A 21,981-nucleotide genomic window follows, 5' to 3' on the forward strand; every position below is an offset into this window, starting at 1 on the left:
ACACTTCGAGGTGACATTTCCCATCCTGGGGGGACAAGAAAATGACTGAAACAGGGTGAGTCAAGTTTCCAAGATGGGACAAGCTCGGTAAATGTTTTCCATGACATTATAGATGTCAAACTATGGGAGATACCATCTTTGGCAAAAGTGAGCTTAGAAATATCATGCTCATGACCTATAGCTAGTATCTTGCTATAATGTTTGATGATCAGCGTATTCCGTGTTTTTGAAATAGAGGTCAGGCCGGTTAAGTATTTCACTTTGTTAGACGGCCACTGAGCATGAAGCCCTAGGGCAATTTTGCTAGCCATATTTTGGATTGTTTCTAATTTGGCAAGATTAGTCTTACTACATTCTCCATATGCTTCAATGGCATACTCAATCTTTGAACGAATAAACCTCTTGTAAAAATCAGAGTATTTTTTGGGAATTATCCCACTTTGACCCTGCCAGGCACTTTTAGGATGAGTAACCTTTGCATACATGAATTTTTTACAGAGTTGATTTTATTTTGCCAAGTCAGTCTTGGATCCTGGTATACTCCTAGAAATTTAGGGGCTACAGCATATTCTATAGTTCCACATTATTAACTAATAATTTTGGTGGTATGACGGACTTTTTGTTGTGGAATATGATTGTATTTGTCTTAGACTTGGAGATAGGTAGGGAAAATAAAGCAGAAAAAGTTGCTAACTCATATAATGCTAAGTTAATACTATTGGCAATAATATTTACATCTCTACCTGCTGACCAAAGAACTAAGTCATCTGCAAACTCGAGCTTGGATATTGGATCACTGCTGAACTGAAGCTCACTTAAAACTAATAAGAAAAGAAGAGGGCTGAGTATGGACCCCTAAGGGAGTCCAACATGTAGTGCTGAAATACTGGATATCCCATTTTGCACCCGGACTTTGTAGCTTCTATCAGATAGATAATTGAAGAGGAACTTAATAACTCCATCCGGGAGATCCATCCCTTTTAGAATTTGACAAATGAGATACTTGCAAACGTGGTCAAAAGCTGATTCAAAGTCAACTGAGACTGCTATCATGATCTCACTGCTATTTATGGCATTTCTTGCAGCTGCTTCAAGCTGGATTATAATGTCTACAGTATTACGCCCCTTACGAAAGCCAGCCTGGGAATTAGGTAGAATTCTATTAATTTCCACAAACCATTCTAATCTCCTATGTAGCATCTTTTCAAAAAAAATTCCAAGCACTGGTAGTAGTGAGATAGGCCTGTAGGAATTGATTAAATCTAGAGGTTTGCTTTGTTTTCTAATTAGGATTATAATGGCCTGTTTCCATATCCTTGGGAATATTTTGTAGTTTCCATGCGTAGTTATATACATGAAGTAAGGCATCATGAAAAATTTCTCCTGCATGTATGATCCATTGGATGCTTATTTCGTTTTCTCCTAACGCTGAAGAGGGATTGGACGACCTTATAGCCTCCTCTAACTTGGATTTGGTAAACATACATACAAGTTCTTTCTTGAAATTTATCTTCTCATGTGACTTGCACACTCTAGGCCTTCCGCTATGCACTGAGGGGACCTCTGTTGAAATGGATAGCAAAGGCTCTAGTAATGTCTTTGTCGGTCTTTAAAGTGATTTCTGTTGTTGTAAGACAGAGGATCTTGAATTGTAAGTTTTATTATTGCCAGCCATTCGATTTATGAACGAATGAATTTTTTCTTGAAGGAACATTATGGTCAATTTCGGATGAAAAGTCATTCCATGCTGAGCGCTTGGCCTTCAAAACTGTTTTCTTCACTAAAGCTTCGGCCTTCCTAAGAGCAATGAAAGTTTCTTGGCTTGGATGCCACTGGAAAATGTTTCTTGCTTTCTTTTTACTTAGAACTGCACTTCTGCAGTCTTGACTCCACAAGATTTTGTTAGACTTCTTTAACGAAGAAATAGGCATTTGGTCAGAGAATTTCTTGATTGATTTTTCTGCTGCTGTTAAGAGAGTGTCACTTAGTTTTTTGCTTTAAATTCGATATCTTCCTCTAGGCTGATAGTAGAGTAATCAGTGCTATCTAATATTGTTGGAAGAGGGTCCAGTTTGCTGTCTTTAGATTGAATCTCATTGTTGGTAGAACAGGAGTGTATTTTGCTGCATGAATTTCGATAAGGGTTATAGTATGGTCGGTCTGAAGACCTGGGACAAGAGATCTGGATTTCAGACTCAAGTTATGTTGGACCAATCTGTAAATCAATCGTTGATGAGGTATTATTCCTGACATTGTAGTAGGTGGGGAGGCCATGCGGAGTTAGAACTGTGAAATTGTATAGGGCTATGAGCATTAGTCACCTGAAATGACAGTGTTTTTATCACTTGTTTATTCTTCAAGCACGGTTTTAATGTCATTGCTGCCATTGGGATTGTAAAAGGATGAGACTTTTAAGGGATGTCTATCTTGGAGATTTAAATTCACGCTGACCACATCAATCTCATTCCAGTACTCTCTTGGGGCTTGCCGAATGCGATATATCCTTTTTTATGAGGATTGCCACTCCCCCTCCTTTCCTTCCGGTTGATCTATCCTTTCAATAAAGATGGAATCCAGGTATAACTAATTGCCTAAGACTGTGTAAATTTGTTTCCTGGAGGCAAACAAGATGAATATTATGGCTAATAATATATTCGATTAGTTCATTTAGTTTTAAACTATTTAGAGATACGATGTTCCATTGCAAAATCTTGAAACTATTCATGGCTTGTAAATATATCCTTTATGTTTTCTTCTGAAGACATGAATTCTGAGTTATCATTACTTGTCACTGAGGGAGCAATGTCCCTCTGTAGTATATTTGTCTTTTTGGATGTCTCTTCCTTAAGACCAGAGGAATGATGACTTGAGAAGGCCTTGGTTCTTTGTCCTGTCTGGATTTGTTATACCACTTCTTGAGAACCAGGAGGAAAGGCCACTTCATTCCTAAATTTCTCAAATTCAGTGTTAGCTTGTCTCCAAACTTCTTGGCCTAAAAGTGTGGTAATTGCTTTCTTTGTTAGAACAGCTTTGACTTGCTCTGATTGTCCAGATCTCGAGATGAGGTGATTTAGAGTCAAAAATGTGCCCAGCTTTTGGAATTCGGAACTATTCATTTGATCAGTTGCTTCAAGTGTTGGAACTGTGTTTTGATTTCGCCAGGTCTTACCTTTGGCTAACCCGGAACAGTTATTCCAGGTTATTCCCGGAACATCTGCGCTATTATTTTTACCCGTGAGGGCGTTTGCATAAGAAGAGCTTGCATAATGATAAGCTTGGATGTCGGGGGTTTTCTGCACCTCCTTAATTTGGGTGGGGACAGCACTTGGCTTTGGAGTCTTAGGTATTTTTGCTGTGACGATTGAGAAAGGAATGTTGCTCAGTCGAGATTCTCAGAATGTCCGCTCGTTGATGGTGGGTGGGGCATAGATCTTTTTGAAATGCACTATGTCCTATGGTCTTACAGTTTTTGCAGTATGGCTCAGAAGCAGGACAGGATAAATGTAAAATAAATGAAATAAGATATTTTTTTTCAAAGATGACTATCAAGCCCCGAAGGGCCGAATTCGCATTTCGGAGTCATAAAAAACAAATCATAAAAATAGCACAACAACTAAAAAACTGGCTAAACAATGCCAAAAACAACAATATCAGAAAGGCAAAAAAAGCGGCAAAATGTAAGAAAGTTAAAAAGGTTAAAACTAAAACAAAACTAAAAAAAGTGAAATAAAATAGCATTAAAAAGGTTTAAAAGAGAACATATAAGCAAGGGGGAGGGAACAAAAGAACCAAACGGACACAAACCTGGGCATCGCCAGTACCAAAAAAAAAAAAAAAAAAAAAAAAAAAAAAAAAAACTGGTGGTTTATTTGATCAGTAATGAAGGAGACAAAGGTTTTTTCATACCTGGAGGTTAAGCAAAGGATGGGGAACAAGATAGGGATGGGTTTAGAAACAGTACGTGGCAGGCGGTGTCTGGATGGGGAGTGTCTTTTGGGGAAAATGTTTCCGTGCGAGGGTTTATTTTTGCTTTTTTTTTTTTTTTTTTTTTTTTTTTTTTTTTTTTTTTTTTTTTTTTTTGCAGAACGGAGGCACAGCGTTCCTCTCCTGTGCTCAAGAGTTTCCAGCTTGACCTTTTTTAGAAGGAGTGAATATGGTACCATAGCTTCTTTAGAAATTATTCTTAGGGCTCTTTTTTGAATAGATTCAATTTTTCTGATTCATTACGGGAGATGCCAGGATGCCAAACTGGACAAGCATATTCAATATGTCGGCGGAATAAAGTATAGATCCTTAAAGAATGGGATGGGGGAACGTTAAATTTATTCAAGGGCTTAAGGAGAGACATGGACGCATTAACTTTATGGACAATATCTTTCACGTAGATATCCCACTTTAAATTAGAGGAAATTGTAACCCAAAGTGATTTAAAGGAAGACACAGAAATATCTGGGGGGATAGGATTGAGGAAAAGGGGTGAGGTTTAAAGGGAACAAAGTGGTATAAAAGGATGTTGAAAAAAAGATGAGTTATGGATGAGCCATAAAAGAATGAGTTATGGATGAGTCAGAAAAGGATGAGTTATGGATGAGTCAGAAAACGATGAGTTATGGATGAGTCATAAAAGGATGAGTTATGGATGAGTCACAAAAGGATGATTTATGGATGAGTCATAACAGGATGAGTTATGGATGAGTCATAAAAAGGATGAGTTATGGATGAGTCATAAAAGGATGAATTATGGATGAGTCAGAAAAGGATGAGTTATGGATGAGTCAGAAAAGGATGAGTTATGGATGAGTCACAAAAGGATGATTTATGGATGAGTCATAACAGGATGAGTTATGGATGAGTCATAAAAAGGAAGAGTTATGGATGAGTCATAAAAAGGATGAGTTATGCATGAGTCATAAAGGATGAGTCATAAAAGGATGAGTTATGGATGAGTCATAAAAGGATGAATTAAGGATGTGTCATAAAAAGGATGAATTATGGATGAGTCATGGATGAGTCATAGAAAGAATGAGTTATGGATGAGTCATGACATTTGATGCAGTATAAAGGTTTGGCCTTGTAGGGCTTGAAAGGGATTTTTTGCCCATATAGATATACATCATGCTTGAGCTCAGTTTTCATTGCAACCAAGATTGACTTACTCGGCGTCAGACTAGTGATATTTGTGATGGTAAGAGTTGTTCCTGATGAGCCTCATAGCTCAGAATTGGTTTCTTGTGTTTTGAAAGAAAGATCAATTCCATAAAATACGTATTGGAATTTCTTTTCTCTGATGAGTTTTGTGGCTTCAATTCCTGAGTTAGTAAGCTGAATTAAACTAGAGTTTTGAATAACTTTATCAGCTCATACAGGATCTTGGAAATAAAGTTCTACTGGGCCTGATTTTTGGACATTAAGCTCAAAGTCAACTCTGGCTACTTTAAAAATTGCTTTTCTGATTAATACATGATCATCTGTTACAAAAGGTGTTCCGTTTTTCTTTTTAATTGATACAATATGATAATTTGGGACAGTTGGGGATGGTGGAAGCTCTGAAATTTTTCGTTTTCTTTCTGGTGACTCAGTTTGTTGAGTACTAGCACCCTGGGGTAGATTTTACGGGTCCTTTTCCTTGGTTTGCTTTTGCTTCTTTTGGGGCTTGCTGGTGCTTTTGGTTGGATTCTGGAGGTGATCGCAGCATCTTCGAAGTTTACTCAACAAGGGAAGCGTTGATCCCTGCTCACTTGACCCCCGCAGTTTAAGGGATTTTACTCCCGGCAGGTACACCGGCGCTTGTGGCAGGTGACCACCCCTCTTCTGCTTGCTTAGTCAGTGAATCGACACTAGGATGCAGATTCACCGACTTTGTGGCTGAATTTTTTAATTCGCCCAAAAGAAAATTATATTGGCAACTTCGCAGCGGCGATAATCACAAATAAAAGTTCGAAATCAGGAAATGTTGAAATCTCTAGGAATTAAACTTGAATATCACCAATTAAAAACACATTAAACACAATAAAACTCCAAGGTAAGCAACTATAATTAATACTCTAGAGTCTACTAATAAGGAAAATAACACATTATGTTTGGAAAAATGTCTTTGACTCACAATTTGAGGCAATAATCCACAATTTAAATTTCACAATAACACATGGGTTTGTTGATCAAAATATTGATGCCTTTCCTTCTTTTGAGATTGGTCTTTCTCTATAGAAAAATGCGGAACGCTCTGGCCTTATGCTTTTTGGGTATTGCAGATCCCGCCATCCCTGAACAAATTCTTTTGCCCCCTCCTCCTTGATGTAGGATTTAGGCTATTTGCACTGATACGTGTCTAGATTTAAAGTACATTCTTGAATTTAGATATTCTATCACCTGATGTTTTCTGTTCTTGTATGATTTTTTGTTGGCTTGTGTTCTTCCCGTATTTAAGGAAAATTAATCTTGTTCTTTTTTTAGTGAAAATCAGCTTGCCGTCAAGTTACGCCGAAAATTGTTGCTGGAAGAATACAAGAAATCAGAAGAAAATATCAAAGCTATAGCAGTTAAATCAAGTGGCAAAAGCAATGGGTAATTTTTTTTTTTTTTTTTTTTTGTATATATATACATATATATATATATATATATATATATATATATATATATATATATATATATATATATATATATATATATATATATATATATATATATATATATATATATATATATATATATATATATCGTAACGCAGTGAGAGAAGAAGCAATCTATCTATCCATTGTAGTTTCAAAATTTCGTCCCCTCAATAAATGTACTGAGGCTGACTTTGATGATTTAACTTAAATCTCCTTTTTGTATCAGCAGTCTTTTTATTGTTGTTGAAATATCCTTGTTAGCACAACAGGGAACATTTAGGCCCTATCATATTGGGAAAATTTAGGCCCATTAATAAGTCTTAACTTTTTTTCTTTTTTTTTTTATTTATTTTGATTTATTTGACTTTATGAAATAATTTTGTAATTTCAACAATGACATAATTTTGATTCTATTTTACCAATAAAACGTTATTTAAAAACTATTCACTAGTTTTTATTTTTATTTAATTTATCATATAATATAATTTGTATTAACAATGCTGTACATCACTGTTGCTCTCCCCCACATCCTCTACATTGTTCCCTTCTGGAAGATTCTTACAATTGCTGATAAATTGAAAATCCGCTCCACTTTCTTCCGTACACAAAATATCTACTGAGATATCCAATTTGGACACGCAGTTCAAAGCTCATTAACAGGCTTCATATAGCAGATCTTGCTATAGCCGTTGCTAAACTTATGGAGAAACACAACCGAAAGATTTCAAATCATGCTTGGAACTGACCTTTTCAACACTAGTTACGTCATCATAGGGATCCTTCGCCTTTTCGTCTCTCTCTTTGCAGTCCTCCGTCCTTTTCTTTTTGTATACAGACGGGTTTTCAATAAGTAATAATAATAATAAATAATTGGAAAACCTGAGGGTCATTACAAAAGTCATCTACATACATCTTAACTACAAACCAACTACAAAGACGGTCATCTACATACATCTAACTACAAACATATTAAAAACAAAGACTAAGTACTTCTATTTGCGACAATTGCGCCTCTCTTCCATCGCCTTCAGTACAAAATTTCCCATCCCAACAATTGTTTGTGGAGTAATTTATGGAAGGATGTCAAGAAGTAGCTCATCACAATTTCCCTCCTTACCCTGGTTGAGATAGCTCGCGGTACTTCAAGAAAAAACGGCCCACTCCATCCTTCTCAACATCGCAGAATGGGAAATTTTTCTTTGCCTCAATACTCTCCCTAAACTTACAAAAGTTGTTTTCCCCACTGACAGACAATCTGCTCTCAACTGGGTCCATAACCTTATAAATCTCACCGTAATATTAAAATAATAATAAACTTCCAATCCATATCTAGATTTAACTTTTTTTTTATATAATACTAAACTCTTGGATAGACATAGTTCACACCCCCATTCTGTATTTCTTCCTCTTCTAGCCTTACTCTAATATTTCTCAACAGACCAGTTATATCATCTCTTGGACCCATGCCATTATTCCAGGAATACGAAAAACCTGCCCTATCAAGCAGCTTTTTCATGGGGAAAGGTCAAAGTGTCTGTTTCCTCAGACGCTGCCCTAGCTAACCTATCACCCCTTACCTTTATTATCCGTTCTGCTGTATTGATGGATGATTCGCTAAGCGTCTCCTGTTGTATTCAACCTTGTTCAAAACACGTTGTTGACTGTGATTTCCCATTGTAACTTTAACTCACTATAACTTTAATTCACAATTGTTCATAAGCTGTAAAATAATTCAATGGTCCCATTTGCAGTCATATTTGTATCAATCAATCAATCATTTATTACCCACAACTACAAGACAACAAGTAGTACAAGTGGAGTATAAACATAATAATAAAAAAGAAAACAAAAAAGAACTCAACAAACACTAGCAATTAAATTAAACTAAGAAAAGAACTGTAAAAGACCGTGTTCAGGGCCAATATTACAAAATGTATCAGCAGAAAGCTTTTTGTGTAGGTCACCGAGATTTTGAGTTACATCCGTAACATAAAATTTTTTAACTAGATACCGATTTCTAGTCCATGGCGGCAGAGAAAGAAGAAATTTGCAAAATTTGAAATATGCAACTTTAATCTTTTTTAAATCCTTTAGCTTAAGGCTGGACGGAATGAAAACCGAAAATTAGCTATGCAAAAGAGATTTTACTGTGCAAAAATGGGGCGGTTATCTTTTGATGAATGCAAACGGGTTTAGAAGGCGGTCCTTAACTTGACTCTGCAAAATTTAAATTGCAGGGTTTGAAGCTCTCACCTGATTTTAAAAGACAAAATCGCAAAAAAGATAAAAAGCGGACGGATATGTAGGATTTTGTTTCCTTCTCAACATTAGCCTTTAGTGAAACTAAAAAAAGACTCGAAATTTAAAAAAGAAGAAAGATCAATTAAAGAAAAACATAAGGACGTTTGATAAAACATTGACAGGAAAGAATACACTTATTTAGCAAGGTCACCGACAGAAAATTTTCCAGGGGGGGGGCTAGACGCCAAAACAGCAGTGGTGGTTGGGAGACAGGGAAAAATCTATGAATATAGAATTTCGTTACGTAAGTTAATTCGTAAGTTACGTATATTTATTACTAATAAAAACGTTCGTAAATAAAATTAAACAAGTTTCGAAAAAGCCATTGAACCGAATAAAATTAAAGTTAATATACAAATTTTGTTTTAATTATTCATGTATGGTGAGCCAAAATCAAAACCTGTATTCATCCAAAAACGTTCAAAAATTAAATAAAAAAAAAAAGTTTTTTGAACTGAAAGTAAGGAACGATATTAAAACTAAAAACGAACAGAAATTATTCCGTATATGAAAGGGGCTTTCCCCTCCTCAACGCCTCGCTCTTTACGCCAAAGTTTGACTTTATCACAACTCTATTTTTTTTAAATTAAAAACTTTAGCGCAAAGAGCGAGGCGTTGAGGAGGGGATAGACCCTTTCATATACGGAATAATTCCTGTTCGTTTTAATTTTTAACGTCGTTCCTTACTTTCAGTTAAAAAAAAAAAAAATTTATTTAGTAAAAACTAAGATGTCAAAATTTGCTACTAAGTTCACTTGGCTATTAGGCTTTTAGGTTGAAACTTTCAGGGCATGATGAGGGGGATGTTCAACTGATATAAAGGCAACGCTTACATACAACTACACTGTAAAAAAAATTGTTTGAGATTCAACAAAAATTGTTTGTTATGTTTATCAACAAAGCTCACACAAGCGTTATTGGTATTAGTTGGAAAAACATTAGATACAGAGGGTAACACATATGTTGAGCATTGGTATTCTTAAGAATAGGGAAGCAGCTTCAAAAATTTTCTTGCTAAGGAAAATCGCAAAAGAAATGTATAACAAAACAAATTTACCAATAAAAGTTTTATACAAATATAATACTGGTAGACAATTTTTGCGTTAGCACTTTGTAGACATGTAAATTAAACTTTATTCAACTCAATCAACCCAAATTTTATGCTCTCTTCTTTACTCAAAAAGACCATTAGCTTTTTTTGTCTGCCGTAATTCCAACCTTTGATTTTGAATTACTATATGACATACTACTTTAAATGTCACCTTAGTCAAATTCTATATGATACTCTAGAAAATTTGATCTAGCTTACAAATCCAAACAATATTGATTAATAAAGTCCGTTTTCGTTTGGAATTACATTTTTTCTGCTGAAAACTACATAAATCTTAAATCATATATCTAATACATAATACATAAATCATAATCATAAATACATAATCATATACATAAATCTTAAATTTTCAAATTTCATCAAATTTCAAATAAATCGTCAAATTTCAAAAATTTGACGGACTTGATGTTGTGATTTTCATTAAAATTCTATGATTTCGAATGGCTCTTTCCCCCTTTTTTGAAAATCAGACATATTTTCCCAGGCTCGTAGCTTTTGATGGATCAAACTAAACTCTATGAAACGTATATATTTGGAATCAGCATAATAAGCCAATTCTTTTGATATATCAATTGGTATCAAAATTCAGTTTTTAGAGTTTCGGTTACTATTGAGCCGGGTCGCTCCGTACTTACAGTTAATTACCACGAACTGTTTGATTACTCATCAAAATCCAAACATAGATCATTGAAATATTGATCTTTTTTCTGTGTTACCAAAAGTACTGTATTCATAAACTTTACAGTTTCGTGAAATGTAATTAAACAAACAGGAAATAATTTTCAACTAAAGTAAGGACCAAGTTTAAAACTTAAAGCAAATATAAACAACTTTGTATATAAGCGGGACGGCCCCCTTATCAACACCTTGCTTATTAAAAAAAAGTATTTTTAGTGCTTTGCAAAATCTTATCTTTCCAATTGCAAATTTTCTTTAAAATTTGGAGAAAAGGCCAAACACCACAGTTAAGAGTGAGAAGCTAAGAAGGAGACATTCCGCTTCATGCAAATAATAATGTGTTCGGATTTGTTTCCAATATGTTTCTTGCTCTCAGTTTAAAAGCTCTTTTTTATTTAACTTCTGATTGTTTTCAAAATCATTCCCAAGCCTAACCATGATATAATTTGAGGTACCTGTCCCTTAAATCCCTGGTCAATTGCTTTTAAAATGAGTAAATCAATAATTGTACATGCATTAATACCGTCCTTCGTTTAAATTTTTAATTTAAATTTTAGATAAAATTTGAATATACTTAAAAAATTGGCGATGAATAGTAATTTCGGTAAAAGGTCCTTGTTAATATTACTGCAAAAGAATTTCGGTTGGAAGAGCAGAAGTATTGCTATTTGTATGGATGGAAATTCTGTCAGAATTTTGATCTTCAACATTACTGAAGCCATCACAACCTCTAAAATAAGATTTTCTTATCGGTAAATACATTACTTACATTTGTTTCAATACGTTGAAGTACTTCATAGAACTACAACAAGAAAATAGCACCATTTAAAATCGCTGAAAAAAAGTTACTTGCAGTATTTGCCACCCCAAAGGAATTTTCTGGTAGGGCTGATGATTACATACTTTGCTATCCACCTCTGTCCTGACAGAAATGGGAAAGTAACATTTTTGCTGCATAGCGAAACAATTTAATTAATTCCTACTCCCCTTACCTCTTTAAAAATTTATCTGAAACCTCATGACGAGTAAGCAGTTTGTATATTAAAATTTACTTTCTAGGAATCTACCCTAACCCCACCTAAACAATGACTGACCCCCCTCATTACAGCTGATCCGTAATTACAGATCGTCAAACGTAGCCTAATTTCATTACAAATATAGCAAATCAACTTGGCTGACTCCAGTGCTGCCACCGCGTGGCATTACTTCTTTTACAACTGGAAAGCCTAAAATATAGTTATTCATATTTTTTAATCAATTAGCTTCTCAGAAATTGAATTTTCTCTGATATGATGTACCTAATGAAGAGCTTTTCAATAAGATCGCTCGCTTTTTTTTGGGGGGGGGGGTCCCTTTTTTCAAAAATCAGGCCATGTTCCTCAGATTTTTGGTTTTTGGTGGGTATCCATAAACTAAAAGAATTATAAATATTTATAATTATAATTAAAAGCTAATAATGCTGGTGTAGCAATTGTCACGAGAATTAAATTTTTAGATTTGGTGAATATTGGTCCAAGTCACTCTTTACTTCTCCAGTTTTTTTTTCACAAACTATTTGATAAGATTTTCTTGTGACGAAAATGTTTTTGAGCTTGTTAATTTTTTTTAGTTGAATAGGACAATAAAAAGAAAGAAGGTCAATTTGACAGCTGGATAGTAAGTTTAAATCTTGTTTTTCTTTCGCTATTCTTTTTTTTTTTTTTTTTTTTTTTTTTTTTTTTTTATTTATGTATGAATATATAACGAATTTAAGTTTGAGGAGAAGAATTGTCCTGTTATTCAAGAGGTATATCTTACATGGCCGTTATAAAGTCAAAACGGGGTATCTGTGCTGGCAGGATGATTTTTGAACATCTCTACTCCTTGTGTAGAGAGCTTAAAGGCGTAGGAAATTTTATAAAGGCAAGTCTTTCGTATAATATGCGAAAGCAATCTTTCTGTAATTTTGGTTTGAGTTTGATTTCCTTTTAAAATTAAATGCATAATAATTAAATATATTATTGATTAAACAAATTGATCTTTTTACCAGGAATCCTTGCGGTTTAAAATTTGCTGTATTTTGTTTCATTTTGCAGGCAATTTAGTTGCTCTTTTTATTTGAGGGTTCTTTTCTATAAGTATTTAATAATAAACTTATTCCCACGAAAAAAAAAATTCCTGAAATATATTCCCTGTCACCCAACCACCACTGATATTTTGGCGTTTGCCCCCCCTCCCCCCGGAAAATTTTCTGCCGGCGCCCTTGTATTTCAAAAAGCAGTTTTTTGAACTAACTAGGCCAATTTCTCCTTTAATTGCCTTTCTCTTCTTTCAAAATCTTGGACTGCAACCTAATATGACGGAGCATTCCCATTTGCATAATATGTTGAAACATTCACTTATCATGCCAGCCGAGACAAGTTGAAACCCTGTCCGTTTATCACCTGAAAACTGGTATTTATGCCCGCCTATTGAAACTAGATATGCAACAGCTCAGGAGTTTCTAATATAAAACTGATGGTAACAACTTTTAGTAGAAACAAATAAACTTATGAAAATGTCTGTTTTGAATTAATTATAAAAAAAAAATTAAAATTCAAGTTATTCCTTTCAAAATCCTCTACAATTTCTTGTTAATTTGATTAAACTTGTGTGTACTGTTCTTTTAGACAAGCTTAAATGGCATTTGCACGAAAAAGCCTAATGTAGAAGGCCCAGAAAAAAAAAAAAAAATAGCAAACTCCGATTATGTTGCTAGATCAGGGGACCAGATAGAAACCAAAATTGATGCCTTTATGCGTCTGTTGTCGCCAGACAAGCTAAAATATTTAACATGGAAGAGATAGCCGGGAATTTTTCCATCCGTTCTCCCTTAAGAACAGAATGAACACCCGAAAAATAAAGCACAGAATGATCAGAAAAAGTCGAGAATAAGCGCCCAAGAGCTCTTCTGTTATATTTTCCACGGTTTGATACAATTTATGAATAACTGAACAGAATTTATCTTACTGAATCAGCAACAATCTGTTTACGAAAGAGAGCTAGAGAATTAGAAACAGTAATACCAAGCCACCGAAAGGAAGAGACAGAAAGTACAGAAAATTCATTACATACCCGATGAGTAGACGAAGACAGATTATAAGATAAGAATTCACACTTGTCAAGATTCAGGGATAGACCAATATTTAGGAAAGACTGAGAAACTAAGGAAACCATCGCAGAAAGAGCAGACTTAGTACTACTAATCAACAGAATGTCATCAGCATAGGCAATGTAAGAAATATCAGTAGAACCAGAAAAATAAGTGCCTGAGATCTTTTCCAGAACAGTAGAAATACAAATTTTGAAAAGGGTTGGTGATAAAACACCTCCCTGCCTAACACCACGAAGCACTTTAATAGTTGTTTTTGGAGAAGATTTCAGGCGGAGGTAAGAACTAGAATACCCAAACCGTAGAAGGTAAATAACCGAAAAATTAACACCAGAAAAAGCCATAGAAAAGAAAAGCTGGTTATGAACAACAGAATCAAAAGCCTTTGAAAGATCAAGTGTACAGAAATATACGCCTTTAACCTTAGAAGAATTAGAAAGTAGAATAGAAGAAAGGACACGATGAGCATGTTGGCACCCCACACCAGGTCTGAAATCAAGTTGATGAAATTTGGTGAGACCGACTTTGACTGGGGTGAACAATCTTCCAATACCATTGCTCAAGGATCAATATAAATGATCTTACGGACTGTATACGAAAATGAAGTCCTATTATTCAGCTGCACAATTTAATTTTTCTAACATAAATTATTCCAATGAAAAGCCGACAAGTCCCGTCCATCATCACGGATCGTACTGGGTCCACTCCTTTCAACACGGTATGAGCAAGGAGGCTTCTGACGATCTTCTCTGGATAGCTGTGCTTGCTATTGGCTGTCATTTCTCATAACTTCACTGTAACTTTAGATTAAATTCACAATTGCTCAAAGCCTGTATATTACAGGAAGAATTAAACCATCAACATAGGGCCAGCTCCCAAATCAATATCCTTGTTGGGTTTTGCTAATAACACGGGGGGGGGAGATAGACGTGTATCCATTGAGGCGCCCTGTCACTGTATGCTGTTCTGACGACTAAACTTGAAGAAACCTGCATCTTAGTATTGGTTTCGTGTTCTTTGGCGCCTTAGAAAAGTTTTCTCTTATTTATTCATTTATCTATAAGTTGTATTTATGTTTATTTACGCACAATTGTTTTTATATTTATATTTAATTATTTCATATTTACATTCCCAATTGTTTATATTTATTTACACGCAATTATATACATCAGTGTCAAATCAAAGCATGAGTGTTGACCAAGTATAGAGTAATGTGCATCACGTGTACTGTTTATCGGTATTTTTTGCTTATTAGTGGTTCTTGGCACTTTTTCAAGTTTAGATTGTGTTATTTTTAGAAGCTGAGATCAGACACTTATTACTGTGCCAATTTCGCCAGTTAAGAAAATTTTTCCTTATTATTACATTGCCAAAGCGTCATGAGACGCTAAATGGTAGATGACGTTGATGATTTTTGTTTGTCGACACTATTGCCAGTTTCCACTCTTATAAATTGCCCATACAATTTGTTCCTGGCCATAAACAAAAAGATGTATCAAATCTCTTTTAACTTTATAGAGAGTGTAAACAGGGTTTTATAAGTTCCGCTTTAAGTTTTTTTTTTATTTTTGATTCAAGCTTTATAATGGTGTTATTTTCTGAAACAAAGATCAGAGACTTATTGCTACACTAGTTTTGTTAATTACACTAATTTTAATAATGCAGTAATATTAATAATACACTAAGAGGCGCTAAGCGCCATACCTCATTAGTGATTATCTTTGTCGACACTAACGCCATTATCTTTCGTTTTCGATTCAACCTTTATAATGGTATTATTTTCTGAAACACAGATCAGAGACTTATTGCTACGCTAATTTTGTTAATTACACTAATTTTGATAATACAGTAATGTTAATAATACACTAAGAGACGCTAAGCGCCATACTTCATTAGTGATTATATTTGTCGACACTAACGCCAGTTTCCACTCTTGTTAAGTTAAGTTAACAAGCGTTAACTTAAAAAGTGTTAAAATAACACTAGTGATTATCTTCGTCGACACTAGCGCCAGTTTCCAGTCTTGTTAAGTTAAGATCATGTTAAGTTATCCATATTCTTAGGCCAGGATGATATTTATTGATAATATAGTAAGCTTTCTGTTGGTTTAAATAAATTTTACATGTTGATTCTATTCATTTCTTCCAGAAAATCGTCAGAGGAAGAAGATGACATCCCTAAGACTCTGGACTACTTAATATCCCGACCAAGGGGGCTTGCATGTCCGAATGCATTATTGCAAGACAGTGCGCTGGAAGTTTGCAAGAAATGTGGAGTCTCAATGTGTACATGCGCTGAATGTACTGTTGGTCATTTGCTGTCGTGCTCCCTGAAATTTGACGTTTACGATGCTCCAAAAGAGATGAGTGAAGCAACAATGGAAGGGAAGACATTGCCATTGGAAGAGAAAAATTTGCCAAAAATTAATGAAAAGTAAGCATTTGTTTTTTCTTATTTCTGCAGCTTTCTAAGAAACAATTATTGCCGTACTTATTTGAAGAATTTGGCAAATATTATTGCGGTAGAAAGAAGACTGGGCATCATAGTATGATAATGTTTAGCCTCATATCTGGTGTATTATTATTGGCATAATATCGCAATAATTTAATAGGTTGTCATAATTATCATATTGCCAAAATTCAGTGTCTTAATATTGCTATAATAAGTGCTGTTCAATGTTTAGCGTCTTAATTAGTGTCATAGTTTAATAATTATCATAATCATCATATTATGACAATTTTCATTATGACACATTATGGCAATTATTATGACAATATTATGACAAGTTCTATTTCTCTGTGCGAGGCATACACCCTTGCATTCTTAAAGAATTTGCAGCGCAAGTTTTAAGACCCCTAGTATCTGGAAAATGGCAATTATCACCCCAATATTCAAGAAAGGTAAAAACAAAACCCATTCAACTACAGGCCCATAAGTCTTACATGCATCAATTGTAAAATCCCCGAGTCCATCATAGCAGACAGATTACTAGAATAGCTTCTAACCAAAAAGTTAATCAACAAAAGGCAGTTTGGATTCCCAAGAGTAATTCAGCTTAGTCCCAGCCACTTCTAGTTACAAACACCTGGAGACTAAACTACGACAAAGGCATACAAGTCTACGCAATATACATCGATCTTAGTAAAGCCTTCGATAACGTTTATCATTCAAAGCTCCTACATAAGTTAAGAAACTTTGAGATTGCGGGTGAAGCTCTTGGCTGGATCACGAATTTTCTGGCAGGCAGAACTCAGTAGATGGCCACATTAGCACAGTTGTGACAAAAGTATCTAGCGGTGTTCCACAAGGCAGCATCATCGGGCTGTTCAATCTTTTTGCAAACGACCTGCCTGACAATGTTAACTCAGATATCGCACTCTATGCTGACGATATAAAGCTTTTTAGACCTATCAAATGCCCAAATGATATCCAAGAACTGCAGAACGACTTGACCGAGATAACCGATTGGATGAGGACGTGGGAAATGGAGAGCAACTCAAACAAAAGCTCCCACCTCGGCCTTGGACCGCAGAATTTCAAATCAGTCTATAGCTTTAACACCAGTCTATTACCAAAATGTCTTTTGAATGGGACCTTGAAGTAATAATAGACAATGAGCTAAAATTCACCAACCACTAAGAATCCATCGTGAGCAAAGTTTCGAAAGTAGTTGGACTTGTTCGTAGAAACTTCACTCTTAACGATCCTCAGCTTTTTTCAACTATTCAAGTCTTTTGTTCGGCCTATCATTGAATATGGTCACACGACAATTAGACCTCGCCTTCAAAAAGACATTTATGTACATGAGAAGATTTAGTGAAGAGAAACAAAAATGCACCAAAACTAAGAGGCCTCTCCTACTGTGAACGATTGGAAAAGCTGCCACTTCCGCCCATCTCCTGTAGATTCCTCCGAGGTGACCTTATTGAAACTTTCAACCTATGTCACAAGTACTACAATAACATTGCACCAGAGTAAATGCTCTTCTTCAACACAAACAATCTGCGATGAAACAGCTTTAAAGTAAAGCAAAACACTTTCAGTAAAGAAGTTGGAAGGTGGGCCTTCTCAAACCGAGTAGTCAGGGAATGGAACTACCTCCCCAAAAGTGTGGTTATGGCTGACTACCAACTCTTCCAAGAATGGTCTTGACAAGTTTTTTAGGGAAAGCAAATTTTTATAGAGGCGAAAGACTTTTTATTGCATTAAATTATTATATTATTATTATTTACTATATTATTAAACTTCGTTTAATGAATAAGGTTCTAAAAACTCCCGTATACATAAATATAACCTTTGAGAAATTTGGTATGACTAGTGCGCCCATAAAATATTTATAACCGGTTGTAAGTATTGTAATGCATTTTGTGCACTTGTCTTAGCCGTTTTGTTGCAGGAACTTATTATTAAATATTAAATTTATATATTATTAAACCTATATATATTATTGCTAAAAGGCCTTTTCCTTCGACATTTCCTTTGAGGCCTGCCATTTGAACAAAACCTCGTGTATTCTTGACTAAAGGTGTGATTTTTTTCATGACATTGCGCGTTCCCATGTTGCGCTGCTAAACATTGAAACTGTTGTAAAACCCGGGATGGGACATTCCTCCAATTACCCAGACTACCATAACCTTGCCTTTCAGACTTTCACTTGTTTTTACCCCTAAAGAGGCTCTACACGGAAAACATTTCCAATCGAGTTAAAATTCAGATGCAAAAGTGGTTGAATTGTGATTTGGTGTTTAAAGTAAGAGAGTAAATAATGAAGCCGGGAAAATAGTGGGCTTAGGAGGAGCTCCTGCAGTTATCCAGGCAATTGCTGGATGTGTTACATGATAAGTCTTAGTAGTATTACTGGAATAGAACCTGACTAAAAGTTATGAATCTTCCTAAAACAAACTATTTTTCGATTTTTTTGTATTACATATTTTGAATTAGTATTGTTTTTTATTTCGATCTCCTGTCCAACAGGGACGTATCCAGTTTTTTTTTGGAGGGGGGTGTACAAAAAAAAACTAAAATACGCATCAGAAATTTGTTTGTATGCAGTTTTGTTACGTTTTTACGAGTCGGAAAAAAATTTCTAGGGAGGGGGTTGAACCCCCCCCCCCCCCCCCCGTCCTGGACAGGGCCTTGCTGACGAATCATTTTGCTAAATTCAGATCTAATAATTAGACGCAATTTTCATCGTAAAATATCTTTGAAAAAGATGTTTTTCCTCACACACGTAAATTTTCCTCCCAACTAATACGACTGAACTTAGTACAACTCATATCTGCGAGGCCATTGTTCAAAGAAGAATCTTATTCACTAATAATAATAACAAATAATAATAATTCAGAAATTTGAATCGGACTGAATGGCAAAAAACACCTAAGGAGCATAAAAACTTGTAAAAGGTGTCTTAGGCAACCCAGCACTTGATCCAAAGTTATCAAGTGATGGAAATTAGCATTTATTACGATTATTTTCATATTCTTATGAAAATAAATGGTTGTGGTTTGTATACGAAGAATACTTGGTTTCCTACTATTGGTAGATATTTTTTTCTGAATATAAGAGTCCTAAAATTACAATTTTTTTAAGATGGAAACCTAGACTAGCGGCTGAATTAGTGGATTTACTGAAGCAAATACATCTAGCAGAATCTGAAGAAACTGAATCAGAAAAAAGTAGCTTGAGCTCGAAACCGGAAGAGGAGAAACCTCACCCTGAGAAAAAACAAGTAAGTTTAAGAAGGTTTTCTTCACTCTTTATTTAAGTTTTGTATTTGATTTTTTTAAGCTTCTAATGATTGTTAATTAATTCTTACCAATCATAATTAGCTAATTATTATTGATTGAAAACTATAATTGAAAATCTTTTACTATGACTACTAAATTATTGTTTTCGTTAACCATGATTTCAGCCCATACAAAAAAAGATTTTCATGTGACAAATTCTTCTAAAGGGGAGATTCTACATTCCATCCCTTATTCCCCCCCCCCATTCTTTATCTAGCTTGAATCTGGTAAATTTCGAGTAGAAAACTCATTCTTTTGCCTGACTTTGCTGGTTGTAATTGTCAGTTTAATATTGTTAATTGTTGGTGGTGCAGTTCCTGGAGGTTCCACGCTATGAACCATGCCCCTCCCCTTAAAGTGCTAGCCACAATTTCTAATTTAACATTGTTGCATGTCGGTGGTACAGTTTCTGGAGGTTCTGCGCTGTGAACCACGCCCCTCCCCTTAAAGTGCTAGCCACAATTTCTAATTTAACATTGTTGTATGTCGGTGGTACAGTTCCTGAAGGTTCTGCGCCATGAACCACGCCCCTCCCCTTAAATTGCTACCCACAATTTCTAATTTAACAATGTTGCATGTCAGTGGTGCAGTTCCTGGAGGTTCCACGCTGTGAACCACGACCCTCCTCCGTAAGTGCCGGCAACAGTTGCTAATTTAACTCTCCTAAATGTCGGTTTTGCAATTCCTAGAGGTTCCATGCTGTGAAGTGTGACTCTCCTCCTGAAGCACTCGAGGGCTGTCTCCTTTTTACTAATTGATTCACCGTTAGCTAGATGTATTTGCTTTCTTGCCCGTTAACCAGTGGGATATTTGGGGGGGGGGGGGGCGGGTTGAAAAATACATTTGAACATCCAAGTCTCTAACTTACTGTAAGAGGTCCTTCAAGTCAAACTGTGAGATGGAAGGGGGCAGGTAATTTACATTGAAATATCCGTTGATTTGAAGGAATATATATTTATTTAGAGCTAATAATGTGTCCAAAATAAAATGCTGAAACTCAATACAAAGGAAATGTAGAAATGGTGGAAATTTTGTATTGACTGCGTCTGGGAAAAAAAGCTTAATTTACAAAAATACAATGAACCTAACCTATAAGCGGGCCATTAAATATCGGACGTAGTAAGGAATAAGAAAAAGGCAAAAAGACTTATGAACCCGTGTAAAGTCATAAAGATAACAATTATTGATTGTTGCTTCAATTCAAGGCATCTTTTTTAAAATTAAATATATAACAGTTTGGCAATTAAAGAATCGCTCCAAACAAGAACGCACTGAATTCTAGTACTCCAAAGAAAATTTTACTGTGCATACTATTATTGTACTTTTTTATTTCAAAATTGGCCTCCAGGCTCAGTCCCCTTAAAATCTCCTTGTTCTTTTTTTTCATAATTTTGCTATTATTTAAGTTGCATAGTGTCTGTTTCTTTGCTATGCTTTGGAGACCCATAATACGGCATAGGGTCTGCTCTTTGATAAATATGAAGTTCACACTTTCTTAAGCCCTTAATAGGGCGTAGTGTCTGTTCTTTGATAAATAGGAGGTTCACACTTTCTTATACCCATACTACGGCTTAAACCCATAAACCCTTTCTTAAGCCCATAATACGGCATAGTGTCTGGTCTTTGATAAATATGAGGTTCACCCTTTCTTAAACCCATAATATGGCTTAAACCCATAAACCATTTCTTAAACCCATAATACGGCATAGTGTCTGCTCTTTGATAAATATGAAGTTCACACTTTCTTAAACCCATAATACGGCTTAAACCGATAAACCCTTTCTTAAGCCCTTAATACGGTACAGTGTCTGTTCTTTGATAAATATGAGGTTCGTACTTTCTTAAACCCATAATACGGCTTAAACCGATAAACCCTTTCTTAAGCCCTTAATACGGCATAGTGTCTGTTCTTTGATAAATATGAGGTTCATACTTTCTTAAACCCATAAACCCTTTCTTAAGCCCATAATATGGCATAGTGTCTGGTCTTTGATAAATATGACGTTCACACTTTCTTAAACCCATAATACGGCCTCTGTAGGCAGTATTATGACCTACATTTACAGTTAGAGGATTATTACACGTTAGAGGAATCCGTCCACTCAACGAATTTATTTAGCAAGGACGAGTTTGAAACAGTACGAAAAGGTTTGAGAAGTAATAAAGCTTCCTGTGCTGATAGTACAATAAATGACTTTCCGACGTCTGGTGATTACAAAGATAAGAGATAAGAAACTAAAAACTCTGAATAGATTTTTGATAAAAGGAAGGTATGTTGTGAAATTAAGAAAACTTCAATTAAATCTCATTATAAACAAAGTGAAAACAGTCAATTTAGTAATTACACATGTGGTTTAAGCCATT

The 21,981-nt window shown here is 35.1% G+C and overlaps 1 protein-coding gene across 3 annotated transcripts in view; it reads left to right on the top strand.

Moving 5' to 3' along the window:
• LOC148952827 (uncharacterized) overlaps positions 1-21,981 on the top strand; it is a 135,435-nt gene that overhangs the window by 39,924 nt on the left and 73,530 nt on the right. For all 3 annotated transcript variants that reach the window (XM_089088116.1, XM_089088114.1, XM_089088115.1), the window contains exons 6-8: positions 6,454-6,564; positions 15,980-16,264; positions 19,421-19,559. In XM_089088116.1, the coding sequence (XP_088944242.1) occupies positions 6,454-6,564; positions 15,980-16,264; positions 19,421-19,559 (535 nt within the window). The remainder of the gene's footprint in view (positions 1-6,453; positions 6,565-15,979; positions 16,265-19,420; positions 19,560-21,981) is intronic.

This window comes from Artemia sp. Qi Xiang Cuo, chromosome 4 (genome assembly GCF_049724085.1).
Source record: "Artemia sp. Qi Xiang Cuo chromosome 4, ASM4972408v1, whole genome shotgun sequence".
Lineage (NCBI taxonomy): Eukaryota > Metazoa > Arthropoda > Branchiopoda > Anostraca > Artemiidae > Artemia > Artemia sp. Qi Xiang Cuo.